The sequence below is a fragment of the Acinonyx jubatus genome, chromosome C1 (genome assembly GCF_027475565.1).
Source record: "Acinonyx jubatus isolate Ajub_Pintada_27869175 chromosome C1, VMU_Ajub_asm_v1.0, whole genome shotgun sequence".
Taxonomy (NCBI): Eukaryota; Metazoa; Chordata; class Mammalia; order Carnivora; family Felidae; genus Acinonyx; species Acinonyx jubatus.
The window spans coordinates 124,649,498-124,669,490 of NC_069381.1; the positions used below are offsets into that span (position 1 = coordinate 124,649,498).

The 19,993-nt window shown below is 41.6% G+C and overlaps 2 protein-coding genes and 1 long non-coding RNA gene across 10 annotated transcripts in view; 2 read left to right on the forward strand and 1 right to left on the reverse strand.

Annotated features, from left to right (window-relative positions):
• RAB3GAP1 (RAB3 GTPase activating protein catalytic subunit 1) overlaps positions 1-5,327 on the forward strand; it is a 151,467-nt gene extending 146,140 nt beyond the window's left edge. The window contains exon 26 of the mRNA XM_015073021.3: positions 2,177-5,327. The gene's annotated coding sequence lies outside the window, so the exon portion shown is untranslated. The remainder of the gene's footprint in view (positions 1-2,176) is intronic.
• Positions 330-19,993, reverse strand: part of ZRANB3 (zinc finger RANBP2-type containing 3) — a 306,588-nt gene continuing 286,924 nt past the window's right edge. For all 8 annotated transcript variants that reach the window (XM_053214960.1, XM_027055893.2, XM_027055892.2 and 5 more), the window contains 6 exons: positions 17,147-17,248; positions 15,823-15,965; positions 7,578-7,688; positions 6,092-6,494; positions 2,412-2,543; positions 330-645 (listed from right to left, as the gene is read on the reverse strand). In XM_053214960.1, the coding sequence (XP_053070935.1) occupies positions 547-645; positions 2,412-2,543; positions 6,092-6,494; positions 7,578-7,688; positions 15,823-15,965; positions 17,147-17,248 (990 nt within the window). In that variant the 3' untranslated portion in view covers positions 330-546. The remainder of the gene's footprint in view (positions 646-2,411; positions 2,544-6,091; positions 6,495-7,577; positions 7,689-15,822; positions 15,966-17,146; positions 17,249-19,993) is intronic.
• LOC128314013 (uncharacterized) lies at positions 6,488-8,994 on the forward strand. The gene is made up of 3 exons (XR_008295298.1): positions 6,488-7,062; positions 7,231-7,388; positions 7,585-8,994. It is a non-coding gene; the product is annotated as an uncharacterized LOC128314013 (long non-coding RNA).

The window sequence follows — 19,993 nt, forward strand, 5'->3', positions numbered from 1 at the left end:
AACAAACAGGGCAACACTCCAAATGTGTACCCCAAGCCCATTTTGGAGGCAGTAGTGAACAAGGGTCTCTCTTGCATGCTAACCAGGATGCTCATGCTTGACCCAGAATTCCTGAATGATCTGCCTCCGAAATTTCCCTTACAGTTTCCCAATGTTCCATTTATACACACAGCAGTTCGGAGCCAACACTAATCCAGCAGCATTTTTCAAGTAATTGAGAGTATATTTTTCAAATACAATCTAGACATAATACCATGATTAAAGTACTGTAGGGGGAAATGAAAGCTTAACAAAACCTTCCTGAAACATAATTGAGAGTCTGCATGAAATCAAGGCCACAGAAATATTTATTATTGTATCTCAGTTTGTGTTAAGTACTCTCAGAAGGTAGCAAACACTAAAAGCATATAATATGAAAAGGAAAGTTGAATTCTTGAGTTTTGCTCTGAAAATTTTCACTCTTTAAATGAGAAACATGACAAAACTTTGCGTGTTAAATTCCTCCACATGCAAACCATTTGTCATCCATTGAAAAATTTTTCTACTTCATTTCTTTACCAAAAATCTTGTGATATCTGATCCATGCTTTGATGCTAGAGATTGTCTTCTCCCCTGGCTTCTTTCCTTAGCTTGTCTGGCAGTTCTCTAAAAGTTAAAAAAAAATACAAGTGTACACTTGTTAGGAAAAAAGTACTGGCCTCAGAAACTCAAAAATTCTTTGCATTTCGTTATTCTGGAAGAATCTACATTATCAACACACGCACTAGCAGAGGACCACAGTAGCTCTGGTACGTGCCCCAAGGTCCTGGGTTCACTTAGGATCAGATGCTTTACTCCCCATTGAGACTGTGAATACCTCATTTGGGGACTACAGGAGGCCCTGGTTCTCCTCACCCAAGGGAGACCATCTAGAAGGCCTCCTATAGTTTCTCACGGTGCAGTCATTCAAGGCCTGTTTCCTATTCTATGGGCTCAGAAGCCACTCCCAACCCCAAGCCAGTGCAGAAAAACAAAATGACGTAGATCAGAACTAGATTCTCCTGCTATTCCCACAAATAAAATTTTTCACGAGAATCTAAAAAAAGTGATCGCATAACTCTTGAATGAGCTAATAATTTTCACAGCTGAGAAGTAAATCCGATGACTTTTCCCCCAGATGAGGCTCACGTATGTGTGAAGTTATCCAGGTGGAAGGGGTGGGGAGAGAAGAAAGGGTTAAGAGATGAAAATAAAACAACCCTGCTTACAAGATGCTATTTATGTAAAAATTATATTTGTGAAGGAATGGAGGAATCTAAAATATTAAAAGAAAGCTAAGAAAGTGCTTATACATTATGAACACTGGCAAAGGATCTGAACAGTTTTCTGGAGTGTAAATACAATTGATCAGCATTTTTAAAAACATCAGTGTCTTTGGTCCACAAGACCATTCTTTTCCCACCACGTACGCCCCGACGAGTGCAGTTACGTGAGCACTGCCTCCACCAACAGGGCGGGAGGAGCATAACGGAGCACTCTCCTTTGGAAAACGGCTTGGAAATAAATTCCTATGTCTCAGAAATATCCAAACACTGGACTCAGTGATTTTACATTTCAGAATCTATCTGAAGGAACAACCTCAAAATGTAAAGATCAGTGTGTAAACAGAAGAATGAACTTCCAAGTTCACCAGTATGGGCACAGCTAAATCGAGTTCAGTAGACATGTACCCAACAGAGTGATGTTAGCCTTTTTGGAGGACAGGCATTATGAATGCTCATCACGGATGTGGGCAAATGCTTAAATCTTGCCATAAGTAGAAAAAAAGTTGGATACAAAGTTGCATGTGGAATGTATGCTTCCAAGAAAATTTTAATCAGATCCTTTTGCTAGACTGCCTGTTAAAAATTCATCCTAGTTATTAAATACAACTGTTATATTTTTCCCTCCTGTTTTAAGCAACAGGTAATTGCTCAGAGAGGTGCCAAGGTGAACAGGTTTTACACTTGGGCCAGGAGTATAATGTTTGCATGTTGAGCTGGGTTGGCCCTAGAGATAATTTATTAATGTTCTCTGACATTTCGGGACATCCTTAGCTGCGAATGCAAATATATGTTGCTGCCCCAATTCACCAAACTTTTGGTTGATGGTCTGGGTCTCTTAGAGACTGTGTTAAGTTATATTTATTTTCTTCTAGGCAGTGGTGACAATTTTCTGTCCTAGAATGAATTACAAGGGAAGAAGCTTCTATCTGTGACAGAGAACCTACATAGGTCTCAAGAGGAAACTCAGGTGATGAAAGGGATAAGTGCATCTCGGGTCCCAGACAAGGGATACAGATTCCTCCATATGACCTTCCACAGGACTGTGTACCCGATTCTCCATCTGATGTTCCAGGATGAAGTCAAACAGGTGTGCAGAGCTTCACCTACCTCTTTGTGACAGACTGTGCAGAGGGTCTGCAGGTTGTCCAGGGAGCACTGTCCTCCACCACCGGACACGGGCTTGATGTGGTCCACCTGCCAGAAATGCCCTTCTCCTGGGTTTCTTATCATTTCATTAAGCTACAATGAGAACAGAAGATCAGCACTTTTCAACATACACTGTGGGAACGGTTGGTTTTGCCTTGTGCAATCATGTTTACACAGCAAAATCACAGTGAAAAATACATTAGGATGGCTTTTTATAGCTTTTATTGTGAATAGGAAAAAGCCTCTAGGTTAGCAATTTGAAAGCAATAAAATACATTTCTGAAAAAGTTCTTTTTCCCTTACCTAACCCATTTTGAAAAAATTACAAACAAGTATAAAATACCACAACTCCTGACAGATTGGGAAAAATTACTTGCTTCTGCACCTGTGAGCTAGTTTATATAGTCAATAAAACAAAACTGTGAAAAGAATAAGGACACATTGGAAATCAAAAACTTCTGAATATTATTGAGTCACATAATCTTTAATCACTGACCCAAGTTCATTTGTTCCTGTCATAGTGAGAGTTTAATATTAATGGCTATCACCCGGAACCTTTTTGCCATTCATCTGGGAACTTGTAAAAATTAACATGGACTGGGACAAAGTTTCTACAACAGACCTCTATCACTTGCATATCTGGAATAAACTAAGATGTCCACTTAAAGCAGCAGTATTTAGGCCAACTCACACATACACACTTTATATATTATTGGTGATGACCTACATTAAGATGTATTTTAACATTCTACCTGAGGTAGGAAAACCAGCTCACAGAATTGTAGTTTTTTTAAATATGATAAAGATGAATGCAAAGATTGTTTTTATTTCCATGGTTTTGGACAAGGACAACATTAAAATCAGCTTCATGCTGCCGGCCCTGGGAACCTATGTCTCAAGTACTTTTAAGGAAGCTTGTCTGACATGTGGAGGCAGAGGAACACTGACCCCCAGTGCCCAGCCCAAAAGGAGCCCCAAGAGGCAGCAAGCAGGAGCAGTAACCTCTGTCTAGCAGAGGCCGGCACTGTTAGAAGCAGTTAGACATGGCCATCTTGTGCATCAAGCAAATGACTCATTCTTAGGAAAAAAATCCATTTTGTCTGCTCTTTGTAACCAATTCTTTTACTCTGAATAGTCTCTCTTCTGACAGACTCTTGAATCCAGATGTGGTTCTGTATTCCTCCTAGTAATGCCCTGGCAAACAAATCACTTGGAGTCAGTCTTCAACATCCTAGACTGAACTCTTAAAACAATCACTCCCTCTCTGACTGGCCCTCCCCAGTATGAACCCTATGGTGCTGCTGCGCCTGGGAGCACTTTTGTTTTAGAAGTAGACTATGTTACTTCCACAGTCCCGGACAGGCTGTTTTCAAGATGTCCTGAGTCTTCTCATTGTGTGTCTTCTGGAAGCCTCCACTCTGAGGCAGCAGACAGTGACTGCAGTCTGGCTGACACCCCTGGGGTGGGTGCAGTGTGTGCCTCACCAATTAGACAAAAGGATATTTCAGGAACTCTGGGTATCATGAAGGAAGTAATTCCCTAGCTCTCAAAGTCATGGTCATTCATTTTTGCAGAAATGCTTAATTAATTAATTCTGTCATAATTTGGTGATACAAAATAAATAAAAATGTGTGATTTGACCAACTGGCAGAAATTTATCCAATATTTTAGTGGGCACAGAATGGCTCAGGAGTGATTTTTTAAAATTAAGCACACTACAAAATTACACATTTTGCTCTAGTTTGAAACTTAGGGCTGATTAGATCACATTAGAAACCAGCTGAGATTTGGAAATAAAAGTGAATATTGATGATTGTTTTCTAAGAATATTTTTTTCATAAACTGTTCTGCTAAAATTACATTTTACAGTGGAATGAACATAAATGTTTTCTTCTCATTGTAATGAACTATATTTTGGGGGCTATCTGTTTGCCCCTGGTCATTCAATACTAACATCATGAAAAGTGACAACCAGACCATAGGTACTTCTCCATGGAATGTATCCTCTGTTAAGATCTCTCCCCAGTATAATTTAATCAGAATCTAATTAAGCTGCTATATCTTATAACTATAATTCTGGAATCAGGGGGATAGAGAAACATGTCAAATAATACCATGAGGATACAGGAAGACAAACCCATAATGTAGGAAATCCTACAGGCAAATGATCCAGTTTCTTGAACAATCAATGGTGTAAAAATGGGATGGGGTGATATAGATTAAATGGAGCATAAGAGGCATAATGAACAAATACAATGTGTGGGTCATATTTTGATCCTAATTTGAACAAAGCAACTGCAAAAAGACATTTTTGAGACAATCTGGGAAACCAAGCCTGGACTTAAAATGAAGGAATCATAACTGTTGGTGTAATAATGGGTAGTGGGGTATGGGAATTTTTAAAATTTATGTATGAATTTATTGAGAGTATGATCAGGGAAGAGGCAGGAGGGGGCAGCGGTGGGGGGGTGGTGGTGGAGAGAGACAGAGACAGAGAGAGAGAAAGAGAGAGAATGAATGAATGAATCCCAAGCAGGCTCCATGCTCAGCACAAAACCCGATGTGGGGCTTGGTCCCACGACCCCGGGACCATAACCTGAGCTGAAATCAAGAGTCAGACACTCAACCGACTGAGCACCCAGGTACCCAGGTATGGGATTATATTTAAGACAGACAGAAAGAGGGGTGCCTGGGTGGCGCAGTCGGTTAAGCTCCGACTTCAGCCAGGTCACGATCTCGCGGTCCGTGAGTTCGAGCCCCGCGTCGGGCTCTGGGCTGATGGCTCAGAGCCTGGAGCCTGTTTCCGATTCTGTGTCTCCCTCTCTCTCTGCCCCTCCCCCGTTCATGCTCTGTCTCTCTGTCCCAAAAATAAATAAACGTTGAAAAAAAAAATTAAAAAAAAAAATAAGAAAGAAAGAAGGGGGGAGGGAGAAAGTCTCTGTGGGAGATACATAATGAAAGGATTTAAAGAGGAAATGAGGGGCACCTGGCTAGCTCAGTCAGTAGAGCATGTGACTTGATCTCAGGGTCATGAGTTCAAGCCTCACCATGGACACAGAGATCACTTAAAAAAAAAATAAAAGAGGAAATGAAATGTTGTCTGGAATTTGTTGTCCAGGAGACTCTCTCTGCCCCTCCCCTGCTCATGCTTTCTCTCTCTGTCTCAAAAATAAATATAAACATTAAAAAAAAATTTAAAAGGGGGGAGTGCCTGGGTGGCTCAGTTGGTTGAGCGTCGGACTTCGGCTCAGGTCATGAACTCGCAGTTTGTGGGTTCGAGCCCCACGTCAGGCTCTGTGCTGACAGCTCAAAGCCTGGAGCCTGCTTCAGATTCTGTGTCTCTCTCTCTGCCCCTCCCCTGCTCATGCTCTGTCTCTGTCTCAAAAATAAATAGAAACATTAAAAAAAAATTTTTTTTAATAATTCCAGGAGAAAAAAAGAACTGAGGTGAGGGACAGATGAAGGCAAAATGTTGATAACTGTTCAAGGTGGGTAATGGGTATACGGGTTGATTATTCTCTCTACTTTTGCGTGCGTATTTTCAAAAGCTGCTGTATTATAAAGTTGAAAAAAAGAAAATGAATCAATATTCATCACTCAATACAATGCTGCCTTCTCTCTGCCAAAGGATTATAATTTACCTGTTCTAATGGGAGCTTTGAGATCCAGGTAATATCCAGTAGAGTCTTCCTCTGACTTTTGGGAGCATCTCTCAGACGTAGAAAGAGTTCTTGTGCATTTAGGTTACATAGCTGACACACACCGTGTTCAATTTCAAATACTTTGGCTCGCAGGTAATTGTTATTAGATCGAATCCAAAACTCTTCCTGACATTTCAGAGAGCAAAACCGTGACTCCCAAGCGTTCACTTTGCACTCTTGCTTAGTTTGGCAGGTGGGTTGCTGACAGCGAAGGCAAAGCGGATTTCCTGCATTATCCACAGCTTGCAGATAGCCTTTGGATATAGAAGGCTTCACAGTGAGATCAGCTTGGGCTATGCAGGGATTTAGAAATGGGACAGAGACTCCATCATCAAGGAACTTTCTGGAAGTGAACAAAACATTGACTAAGTAATGAACACGTACACTCGTCTAAATAGTCACTACTTCATGTAACAGCCTTTAAAGTTTCAATACTGATAACCAGTAAATGTAGGACTCATGGATTCTGTGACTGAGTGTGGAAATGAAACAGCCATAGTCAGCACTCAATGCTCCATGCCAAATGAAGGAAAGAATGATGTGTTAAAAAAATTCATTTGAATATAAATATGCTGCCTCTCTTGGGAGTTTATATATCTTCAAGTTAAACAACCAGACTTTGAAACATCTGGAGAAGTTGGAAAATGAGGAGTTAAAAATGCTTCTTCAATCTGGGAAAGGACGGGCTAATGTAAAACCCCACTTGGAGTTGGGGCTACTGTACTCTACATGTGTTGGGCCACACACCTCACTAGGACACAGAGACCATTATGAAGGCTTCCACGACACTCTCGGGGAGCCCCTGTGGGCCTACCGGAAACAGTCACATCCGTAAAGTGACAGAGCCAAGAAGCTAATGGTGTTGACAGGAACTATCAACATTAGACTTGCTAAATATGTGCCTCCTCCAGGTAAACTCTTATTTGATTTGATTCAAAGTTAGAAATGACACAGGACATGCACTCAATTTATTAATTATAATTTTTAAAAATTTGTTAAGATAAAAGGAAAAGGTACATTACTCAATTATGCTGAAAAGTCCTACATGGAATTACAACAGCTGCTTGCCTTTTTTTCAGGACTGTTTGTTAGAAGTGTTAAAAGAAAAACTCTTTGTGATAGAAAAAGCTCATGACTGGGAAGCAGAGCCCAGATTAGACCTCGGGTCTCCTAGCATCTAATGGCTTTGGGCAGGTCACTTGGTCCACCTGGTCTCAGGATCCTTCTAATTTCTAAGGTGAGGACATCCTATTCCTCATAGGGTTGTTACGAGGGTGGAGGAGCTACCTGTTGTGAAATATTGGGAAAGCTTTTTCTAACCGGTAAGGTGGCCACATCAGGATAAAGTATTATTACAAATATGCATACACAAATTTAAACGAGTACACACGGTACTATTATGTCCTATTAGTCAATGAAACCTTACTCTGTAGAAGGGTCCTGTGGCCTGGACTCCTTTGTGATCAGACGAACATGGCCCCCATCATTCTTGACCTTGTCCAGTGAGGCTACAGCAACATCTTCTTTGCTAATGTATCTAAAACAATTACATGGTGAGTAGATTTCCTCTCTCTTCTGAGTTTCTCTATTTCATGATCACGTTACTCTTTGTAAAAGCAATAGGAGAGAAAGCAAGATGGGGTCTTTATTGTGCTAATACTAAAATTAGGGCATAGAATTTTCTATGCTAACATTGGTCTCCACGTGTGGGAAAGACACCTCTGTTCCAAATTAGTTTCTTAAGATTTATTTTTCTAAGACATTCAGAGTCACTCAATATCCTTTGGACCAATTTTCACTTAGGGGATAAGAGGAGTGGGTGTAGGAATAAGAAGTGATCAAATACATGCACAACTGACATCCTTGAGTAAATACCTTGTTGAGCTGTGCGGATAATCTCTCACTGCATTTTTACCTCCCTTTTGGCCTTTTCTTCAAGGTCCCTCAAATCACCTCAATCATTTATAATGGTGTATCAGCATATTCGGGTAAAGAGATTCTCTTTTTAGTTAACCAGGTTCAATAACAACTTCTATAATCCCAAGGTTGTTTCCATTATTGTCAGCCATACAGAGTTTATGGAATCTTCCACTGAAATAAAGCCACTCTTGATGTGGGATTCAGAACCTTATTACACAACACTATCAATACCACACAATGATTTAGGGACTGGAAGTAAAGAGGAAAGTTATTCCAATTAAAGGTGACGGGGGAATTTAAGTAGGTAAAATGCAATTACCCAATTAATTCCTTCTAATTAGCATGGCCCACTTTCTCTGGCAGTTTACACTTTTGTAGCTTTTTTTTTCCTTTTTAATTAGTTTGAACATGAATGTCTTCATATTTCCAAGTACTTCCTAGTTTGCTAACTTGACAATAAAAGTTAAATCACAATGGAATGGCGCAATATTAGGTAAAATCTTAGAAATTTGCTTTTATGTTAAAGTAGATTTAAAAATCAACAGATTTTCTTGTTTTGATAAGCTATTAATGTTTTGACTAGATGATACCTGCACATATATCAAAACTCAAAAGGCATGCAATGGTGCTTATGGTGAAGAGTAAGCTTACCTTCCAGTCCCATCTCCTCCCCCAAAGCTATCTCCGTGACCAATTTCTTTTGGAGAGATTTTTTTTTTCTGCGCATAGGTTATACCTTTTATGATCTCTGTATTTTTATTGGCATATAACTCACATACCATAAAAGTTACCATTTTAAAGTGTACAATTCAGTTCATTTTAGTATACTTACAAGGTGGTCCAACCAGCACCACTAATTCCAGAACATTTCATCACCCCCAGAAGAAACCTGTGCTCATTAGCAGTCCTCATTACGCTTTTTACTTTTAAAAACAAATGGTAGCACACTAACCTTTACCTTGCTTTTTTTGCCTACACATATATCTCCAAGCTCTTTCCATATCAGTACACAAGGGTTGCCCTATTTCTTTGATGACTGCATGTTACTGCATTATTTGAATAAACAATATGTCTAACCAACTTCTGATTAATGGCACTTAGGTTGTTCTAGGCTCTGTTATCACAATGTTATAATATCCCTACACATTACATACATGTAGAATAAGTTCTCAGAAGCAGAATTGCTGGGTCAAAGGTCTTGGGTGCTTTAAATGTGGACAGATTTTGACACATTGCTCTCTCCTTTGGGTTTGTACCAACCAATATACAAGTCCACTGTCAATGCAGGAAAGTGCCTGTTTCCTCACACTTACACTAGCACAATGATGAGGGAGTGTGGGGCAAGCTGAGGGCAAAGTACAGACTAACAGCAATGCCCCACCCCCCACCTGGTGGGATATGTGTGATGTTCCTCAGACACTGCTGGCTGCCCAAGAAAGGGGAAAGGAAAGAGCAAATGGTTGACAGACAGAGGTCACAGTCATGCAGGACAGGAGTCTCCTTCAGTTTACGGATAACTTAGTAAACTGCAAGAAAAGCTCTAATATCACCCTCCTCAAGATATTAGGGGTGATATTAGATCAAGGGGTTTATGTGCTTGCCATGGCAATGTGGGAAACAAAGCCAAATGAAAAATTAAATTCCCTTACTGCCTACAAGTCCTTGAAATAGGCAGAGTCCCTCTAGGGGCTCAGCTGCCTCAGTGATGCCACTTTGCTAGGGGCAAAAGGGAGTCTAGGCCTAACATTATCCTGCCCCCAGGATCCTGTAAGTCTACTTTAACATATAAAAATTCCTTTGGAAACTTCCTTTATCTCAACTCCGCCAAGATATACGCTGGCAATCATACTCCAAGCTTATGGCCCCTGATATACATCTGAAGGGTCTCATGACTGAGGTTTTACTAAACAGTAATAAATGGCATTTTCATAATTGCAGTTCGCCCCTAAAGGTCCTGGAAACCTTGCCTCCAAAATTCCTTGGAGTCTTACATTGTCTATAACCCCCTCCCAACCTGGGGGTATATAATGAGCTGCCGGTCACAACCCCAGTGCAGCTCTTTGTGCCCACAGGCCCTGTCACCTTTTTGCACCAAAAGTCTTTTTTTTTTTTTTAATTTTTGTTTATGTTTATTCATTTTTGAAAGACAGAGAGAGACAGAGCATAAGCAGGGGTGGGATGGAGAGAGAGGGGAACAAAGATTCTGAAACAGGCTCCAGGCTCTGAGCTGTCAGCACAGGGTCCGATGCGGAGCTCGAACCCACAAACCGCAAGATCATGACCTGAGCCGAAGTCGGACGCTCAACTGACTGAGCCACCCAGGAGCCCCACCAAAAGTCTTTTTTTGCATCAAAGACGTCTTCAAGAATTCTTTCTTGGCCATCAGCTCCAAACCCCGCCATCAACCCAAAACCCCACCAACAAATATGTCCATTAAAAACATCTCTGCTAATGGTGATATTTATCTCATTTTGGCTTTAAATTTACATTTCTCCTATTAAAAGTAAGAGTGACTCTCTTTTCATATATTTCCATTTCTACTGGTGTGTTGTTTTTAAAGCAAAAGAAAAAAGAACCAAAGTGAATTCTTTTAGAATTCTCTAACTTGTCCTTTTGGTTTTGAAACTTCCCAGGTTCCTCCATCCCCCAATTCTTTAACCATTTTATCTCCTTGACAAAAGCACTTTCACTAAAGTATTTCAGTGGATTCTAATGAACTCAAACACTTCCTAGCTTTGAGGGGCAAGGGGATATTAAGCCTTGCCTCAGGTATTATTCAATGTTTAAAAGCTTAGAATCCTAATTCAGTAAATTTAAAAGATGCTGAGAAATCTATTCAGAGATTTAAGAACTAAAAATAACCTTTCCTACAAGAGATTTAAGCACAAAATTCTGGAAACCACAAGAAATAGATCAATCAACCCCAAAGCAGGAAGTTGGCAGCTTTTCAAACATAGTTGTGAGTTACCAACATTTAATTTTCCACTGAGGTTTGCTAGGAAGTTGATGTAAGTATACCACCTCTCAAAAGGATTATGGTAAATCTCAGTTTTGAAAAACAGGGAAAGGCGAACGTTGTCTACTGATTAGTAATTCCCAGATGGGGATGGCAGTGGCGGATGGCAAGTTTTGCAATAGAAGTATGTTGGGAAGTGGCCCTCAACAGTGAAAACGGTGCCGGGTTCTGGGTTGCTGAGCTGCTTTGGGGGTCAAAATAAATAGGTGGCATCCTAAACCTAACAGGGCTCCCAGAAAGGCAGGCCTACCTCTGACAAATGGGAACTCAGAAGCAGTGGCTGGTGGTCTTGGCTTCATTCACAATTAAGACTGAGCTATTCAAAAGCTAAGTGTAAACTCTGAGTTTGGACGGGTCCTGTGCACTGGTGGAAGTCAATGCAGGATAATCTGGCTGGAGATATGGCCACTGCTTAAAATCAGTATCTATTTGTCTTTATTCTAAGGCCATTCCATTTTTTCATAGAAGAATCATCTAATTTTCTGCTAGGAAGTAAAATATGCCTCCTAGAATTCTGGAAGTGAAGAAAGAGGTCTGGGGAGTGCCGGTTTTCAATATAATGCCTCTCCCTTTATCTCCACTAAGCTTGGTGTTTCCAAGGCTGGTGTGTCTCTGGTTCAGTTTCTCTAGAAAGTAAACTGGTAGGACAGGGGGAGGTCAAGGCATCCAGTGTCTACCTGCTCCTCATACAGATTTCCAATCAGTGCTGCTGTGCAGCCCCATCTTTGACACTTGCTTTCAGAGAGAGACAGTTCCTCCAAGTCACTGAGACTTGCCAGCGTTCTCCACAAGAACCGGCAAGCTTGCCCAAAGTGCACTCCTCTGCAGGTGCACAGGCTTCATTTTCATGTCTCTGCGAAGTCCATTTCCCTGAAGCCTTCCCTCTCTTCCTCTCTCTGACCAGTGACCAAAGTGTCTAGATCTACCTGTTAACACCTCTCTTCATCCTCCTTCCTCCATTCCCATTGTTCCTGCCTTACTTAATAAAAGTGTTCAGGGGTGCCAGGCTGGCTCAGTCAGTAGAGAATGCAACTCTCGGGACTGTAAGTTTGAGCCCCATGTTGGGTGTAGAGATTACTTAAAAATAAAATCTTAAAAAAAAAGCCTTCATCTTTCCCCCTAGCTCTACCATAGTAGTCTTTTAACTTGTGTAGAAGGCAGTATCTTTAACAACCTTTCTCTAGGATTCTTGTCTCTGGTATTCAGTCCATCACTCATCTAGGTAATGTTGTAAAGGGACTTTGCAGATATAATTAAGGTTATTCATCAGCTGACTTTAAGAAAGGAAGCAATTCCAAGCATGAGAAGGATTTGACATACCACTGCTGGCCTTGAGATGTAGAACCCATGTGTTACAACTAGAAAGAAGCCTCTAGAAGCTAAGGATGCCCCCCCTCTTCCAGCTAGCAAGAAAATCCAAGTCCTATAATCACAAGGAACTAAATTCTGTCAACAACCCAAATGAACATGGAAATGGAGTCTTCCCAGACTATCAGTTAAGAGTCCATCCAGGCGACACCTTGAATTCAGTCTTACAAATTCCAGAGCAGAGAAACCAGTAGAGCCATCTCAGATTTCTGACTTACAGGACTGTGAGACAATACATGTCTGTTGCTTTCAGCTGCTAAGTTTGTGGTAATTTGTTAAGGCAACAATAGAAAAATAATGCACCTTGTCTCCCCACTTCAAGCCTGCTCTTTAAAAGAAAAAAAAGTTTATTTTTGCGAAAGAGAGAGAGAGAGAGGGAGAGAGAGGGAGAGAGAGAAGACAGGATCTGAACCAGGCTCTGTGCTGACATTAGAGAGCCCAATGCAGGGCTCAAACTCATGAATCATGGGATCAAGACCTGAGCTGAAGTCAGATGCTTAACTGACTGAGCCACCTAGGTGATCCTCAGGTCTGCTCTTTTTTTTTTTTTTTTAAACGTTTATTCATTTTTGAGAGGCAGAAAGAGGCAGAGTGCAAGTGGGGGAGGGGCAGAGAGAAAGGGAGACACAGAATCTGAAGAGGCTCCAGGCTCTGAGCGGTCAGCACAGAACCGATGTGGGGCTCAAACCACCAACCATGAGATCATGACCTAAGCCGAAGTCGGACGCTCAACTGACTGAGCCACTCAGAAGCTTGCAAGTCTGCTCTTCTGATCTCATCTCTCAAATGCTGCCAGAGCAAGCTCTTAAAAACACAAATCCGGGGGCGCCTGGGTGGCGCAGTCGGTTAAGCGTCCGACTTCAGCCAGGTCACGATCTTGCGGTCCGTGAGTTCGAGCCCCGCGTCGGGCTCTGGGCTGATGGCTCGGAGCCTGGAGCCTGTTTCCGATTCTGTGTCTCCCTCTCTCTCTGCCCCTCCCCCGTTCATGCTCTGTCTCTCTCTGTCCCCCAAAAAATAAACGTTGAAAAAAAAAAAACACAAATCCGATTACTGACCATGCTGCTTAACACAAGTTTTAACTTTACTGTATCATCTACATAAAATGTTATAGATAATACCATGTGTCTGACTTTGGTTTGTATTGATTTCATGACTTTTGCTTTTATACCTGATTGGCTTTCTCAGGTAGTTCTTTAAGTGGCCATCCATGTCTGATGGGGAGGAAACAATGCGACATGTCTAGAAATGGCTGGAGTGGGTTGTAAATTCAGTTAAGAAGGAAACTATGGTAATGTAAACAGAAGACCAATACTTCAACTAAGATGGTGGCTATGGCAATGAGAATATGGAGAGGACCACAAGAAGTTCTGAGAAAAGTAACAGGCATCATGCTTTTTGTTACATACTGAGTGGGTATCTGTATGAGGGGTGTGTGCATGTGTGTGTATATATTATCAATGCACACATGTATTTTAAATGTATTTTTTATATAAAGTAATACACATTTGTGGGAACAATTTAAGCAGTACAGAAGAGTTTAGGTGAGTCTGAAACTGGCAGCTCATGGACAAATCGAACTAGTCAAAGGACCTTAATCGACTTTACAGCATTTTATTTTATTTTATTTTATTTTATTTCATTTCTTTTTTTTCTTTTCTTTTCTTGTATTATTTTTTTAACGTTTATTTATTTTTGAGACAGAGAGAGACAGAGCATGAATGGGGGGAAGGCCAGAGAGAGAGAGAGGGAGACACAGAATCTGAAGCAGGCTCCAGGCTCTGAGCTGTCAGCACAGAGCCCGACAACGCGGGGCTCGAACTCACCAAACGCGAGATCATGACCTGAGCCAAAGTCGGACACTTAACCGACTGAGTCCCCCCAGGCGCCCCTGCAGCATTTTATTTTTTAATCTGAATTTGAATGACTTTAAATGGGTTATGCACTTTCCGATTTGGTATACTTCTACATCCTACCTCAACCTTTTCTGGTTTTACGCTTGATCTCATTTGTTCATATATGGTTCCTGCTTAGCTTTTAGTCATAGTAGTTTGTGATCCAGGCATAAAGTATAAAGTCCCTATCATCTCCACAAATCCCCTATCATATGGTCTAGAGCAAGATCCCTCAACAAGGGCACTAATGACATTTTGAAACAGATAATTGTTTAAGTGCAGTTCTGTTCACTGTAGGTTACTTAGCAGTGTCCCAGGCCTCCAGCCTCTAGATTCTCCCCATTTGTATCCCCTAATCCTAACAAACTAAAATGCTTCCTAACACTGCCACCCTGGGGGGTAAAACTGCCCCCAGCTAAGAACTACTCTCTTAGAGAAAACTCTGGTAAGGGTTTCTATGATACCCTTGCAGACACTTTCTATGTCCTAACAGCAATTACATATAGCTGTGTCTCCATCCTTTGTTATACTTATTTTTCCCCTTCATAATTTATCACAAGTACCACTCCTTATTCTCACCTATGAATATACCATAGGCCACATTTGGAAACAGCTGAAGAGAGTTTTCACTGTATAGAGTTACAAGTTGTTTGACTAACTGCACCCTCTCACATATCATGGATGGATGTTTTTCACCTGTGTGCATGGAAAAGGCTATAGACGGTAACTGACGGGATGTGAGGATGAAGGCAGATTATAGGTGTATGGAGATGGCAAGAGCTACAGGGGCTTCTGCCATGTGGCTGCTTGGTGAGGGGCTCTGAGATCTCTTCCCACGCGGGAGCTGGGCAACAGAACCCTTGACCGAGAATCATTCCTCCACACTGAGGGAAGAGTCTACAGGTGGTGGGGACTGAACTCACACAAGGGGATACCTGAGTGGGGCAGAGAGGATTCTGATGCCAAGAAAGTAAGTGTACAGAGATTAGAAAGAAACCTGTAATGATAAAGGGCAAAATAATTACACAGACATGAGACACTAAACCTTTCCTTTTACTTTGCCCCCCACTGTAATCATCACCTCCCAGCCTTTGGGCGGGGGTGTGTCAACCAGAAGCAGCTTCCCTGCCGCACGACACCCAGACCGGTGCCCTCTTCTACCAGGGGATGTCTTTCTGTTGTTCAATAGTGTCCCAGGCTTAATGGGCCACAGGACACACTGGCCTGTGACTCTGGCCTCTCTCCTGATGAGACTCATGGTGACCAATATCCTACAAACCTGATCTTTTTGAGCAGATTTGATCAGATTCACAAAACATCTAATTCTATTCCTATAAAATAAACTACTGTTTTATGTATAATTTTCTCTTAACTCATCAGGATTTCATGAGTGGTTACATAAAATGTGTCAGACCCCCCTGTAGAAGTAACCGTGACAAAATAATATAATAGAAAATAAAAAAGACAACGCATACCTTTTAGTACTGTTTTGTTTGGTTTGTTGCTTTGTGATCTCCTCCAAAGCAAGAATTGGGCTACAGAACAGCTGCCCACTTTTCCTGATTATCTTTTGCTTCATGGCAGTCAGACTACTCCATTCTCGAACAAACCTCAAAATCTGGCAGAAAATGAGATAATGAAAAGCTCTAATGGCTCACCAGGCATCTTCCTTTGAAAGTAAAGCCACTTATAACATTAGAAAACTGAGGTTTTATTATATCCTCCAAATAGGCTTCTGAATGTCACAATTTAAGGCTTTCTTCAGATTGATGCCGTCTTCCTATCTTTATTGTAAAATACTGATGGCCAGTTCTCTTTCAACCCAAAGGCTCCCTAAAGACACATTTCAGGATGCCCCAGCGTATGTCCTTAATGCACATAGGGACCAACGGCAATAATGTGCCCAGTGCGACTGAAAGGGGCCCGGCTGTCAGAAGCACAAACCCAGCAGTGGCCGAGGCAGAGCTGGTCGTGGGAGCGGGGGTCTTACAGCGGTGGCAGGTTTCAGTGCAACATCTGAGAACTGCCTTGTTACCCAACTACCTAAGTTATTACAGGAAAACAGCCACCAATAAATCTGGAACATTTTTTACCAGGGTCACTATTAATCTTACTTATTAGTCATTTATATGTAACTGGCCACTTTTTGTGAATCTGAGAACCAGGATGAAATGATACCAAAGAAAACAACTCACTGCTACCTTTTCCTTTAAGTCAAGTGCAGTGGACCCACAGGGAATGTTTGATTTCCACTCAAAGGGCAAACACAGAATCACTATTTTCTCCTAAAAAGTGGCACACTGCATGCTGTCAGCCCCTGCACGTGCTGATCCTTCCAAGCACTGAAGATAAGTCGGCCACAGATCAGAATTAAGGCGTCCTGAGCAGGTGCTTGACTTACAGCTGTATGCTGGTGCTTCTGACAAAGCAGGAGTCACCCACCACGGCACCATCCCTGCTCTCAGAATTTGTCATTGTTAGAACTGTCAGAGATAAACGGAGACTCTGTCAGATATAGATATATAACGGTTGCTAATCCTGTGAAGGAGAAATCCAACAATGTGAGGATGACTCTATCCACAGAAACAGCAAGCCTAGGTGTGATCGCTTACTCAGGAAACCGATTTCACATTTCTTCTTAGCACCAAGGTAATTCAGAGGCAGTGCCTGGACCGATGACAACGTGCCCAGTGTAATCTGGCTCTGTGACAGGCCACAAGGTGCTTTCGTGAAACTCAGAATGGTCTTACAGTACTCAATACATTTTAACTGAAAACAAATGCAGAGGACTATTCTTACCAGGGAGCGATTGTGTTTCAGCTGAAAGCTTGCTGGTAAATCTTCCCAAAGGTCTAATTTTATATCCAAAGGAATGAAGTTACAGTTCATCTGGTTTCCATCCTGATTATAGATTAGGAAGGCATGATTAGTCCATTTTGTCTGTAGGCACTGCTGATTATTTTAAAAGTAAAGAATTATATGATGGCACAATATTCCCTGTCTCCTAAAAGATAAACTGGGGGGGGGGGGCGCATTCTGACAAGATTCCACCCACACACAGCTCCCCACAAGCATGCTGAGTGGAGAGAAGGGCCGGGCTCTCCAGTGCCCTCTGAATGCCTCCACTGCTTTCTCTCTAAGGGTAAAAAATACCATGGAGAGGGCTTAGTCAGTTAAACATGAGGTTTAAACATGAGTATTTCTTTTAAAAAGGGGAAGAAAAACCCCTGCATATGAAAATCTATTGTATCAACAGCTCGACTCCTATTCCAATTCTCTCAGCTAAAAAGAAAGTTATAGTTTCCACAATCACTTTGGAAAAAACACACAAAAACTACTTAACACACTGATTCAAAGTTTAGACATGTAATGGTAACTCTGAACTCTGAATTAGACTTGGGGTTCTGGCCAAAACCCACAGCTCTGTAGAGGGATGCTGTTACTACAACATAGGATGCTAAACATCCGTTACTGATCTTCCTTTTAAGAGGTGTGCTTTTAGGCAGTGCGCTAGGGTTTTAATCCAGATTCCTACCTCCAGATTCACCTCAGCTCACCTTATAGCTGTGAAAAGACCTGTTAATGTTCTCTCTGCTTAGTGTCTCATGTTTAGAAGATTACTTGAATAATATTTTATGGTAAAGGGACATATAGGCATGTAGCACAGTCATAAACATGCACTCGAGACTATTAAGAGAGATGTCAAAAGGTGAGGTGGCCCATGTGACACAGGGTGGGTGCTGGAGACAGAAGAAGGTCAGCGAGGCTGTCACTGCAGGACTTTGCAGTTTCTCTCCTGTCTCCACCCAAAGAGGGGAAAAACACTGATCAGGTGATCCATGATGCAGAGTTTCCACTGTACAGAACAGAAAGTTTAAGGAGTTTAAGGGCTTCTGAATTCCAGTGTTTTATTCTGCCTGGTGTCTGCCTTTTGGTTTCTTGACCTTCCATCCTTTCTGGGGACCAGTTCTGTGTTATCCTAGTGTGATGGTCTGAGAAGCATGGCCGGGAGCTCTCCCCACACCGGGGCGAAGGGGCGTCAGTCACTGGGACTTGCCTCCAGAGGAGCAGGGGGTGCTTAGGTGCTCCCTCCACGCTCAGAGGTTCCACATGGTGGGCAGGGGTCCAAGCCTTAAAGAGGAGCCCTATTCACTCCCTGGCTTCATTCCTGGTGTCTCTCTCTTGGCTGTGGTCCCACGACAGAGGTTGCGTGAAGCTTCTGGCATTCACGATCCTACTCATCTCCTAATATTCTAGCAATCCCTTCTAATTATTACTTAGCACCGGAGATTGTTACACGGCCTGCCATCTCTGTATATCTATTGGGTTTAGTATAAAACCTGTAACCTAAGTAATCTTGAAAAAGGCATTCTTTTGATAGGCTGGCCCATGAATTGAGAAAGGTACAACTATTATTTTATTATACTTAAATGGTTAGAAATTTGATATTGTAGACCAAACGGAAGTATTCATAATCTCAGCAAGTATTTCCTCAAATACTCACACTAGTTTACCTAAGCCAAAGATTCTCACAGGGACCCTGAGATCACTTCAGGGTATCCACAAAGGCAAACTGTCTTCATAAGAACAGTAAAACAATATTTGCCCTTTTCACCCCCATTCTGTCACAAATGTATGGTGAAGTTTCCCCAGGATAGGCAGAGATGAGAATCCCAATGTCTTCTATTAAGACCCTAGAGAAACTGCTAAAAATGTAAAACAATGCCAACTCTCCTCACTAAATGTTATCTTTGTTTCAGAAAATATAATGATGTTTCATAAAAATAAGCTATTGACATGAATATCAATAATGGGTTTATTATTACTACCCTTAATTAATAAATATTTTAAGTGTTTCCACTCTAATTTCAATTGTAGTAAATGTCAATGGATATAACCCACATAAACAAAAGCTCCTTGGGGTTCTCGACAACTTTTAAAAGTACAAAGAGGTCCTGAGACTGAAAAGCTTGAGTACCACTAACCTAGGGCATGGCATGAATCAGAGCAATCATATTTTTAAAGCTTCCTAGAATCTACTCAACATAGATGGGCAGAGCCCGGCTTCTGCAAAGATGCTGTTGCTGCTACAAATGATTTGTGAAGGACAGAACTTTGTCTCTTTTGAAGTATAGTTGACACACGATGTTCCATCAATTTCAGGTGTGCAACATGGTGATTTGACAAGTCTATACATCATGCTGTGCTCACCAATCACTTCCTGCCCTTTTGGCTAAGATCTAGTATGCTGTGTTCACCACAAGTGCAGCTAGTGTCTGTCACCACACAGCACTATCACTACAGTCATAGTGACTATATTCCCTGTGCTGTACCTTCCATCCCTGTGACTTATTCATTCCATAGCTGGAAGCCTGTACCTCCCAGTCCCCTTCACCCGCTTTGCCCATCCCCCATCCCTCTCCCTTCAGGCAACCACCAGTTTGTTCTCTGATTTATGGGTCTGATTTTGCTTTGTTTTTTCCTTTGTTTTGTTTTTTAAGATTCCACATGTAAGTGAAATCATGCGGTATCTCTTTCTCTGACTTATTTCACTTAGCATTACATGCTCTAGGTCCATCCATGTTGTTGCAAATGGCAAGATCTCATTCTTTTTTATGGCTGCATAGTATGCCCTTGTGTAGATGT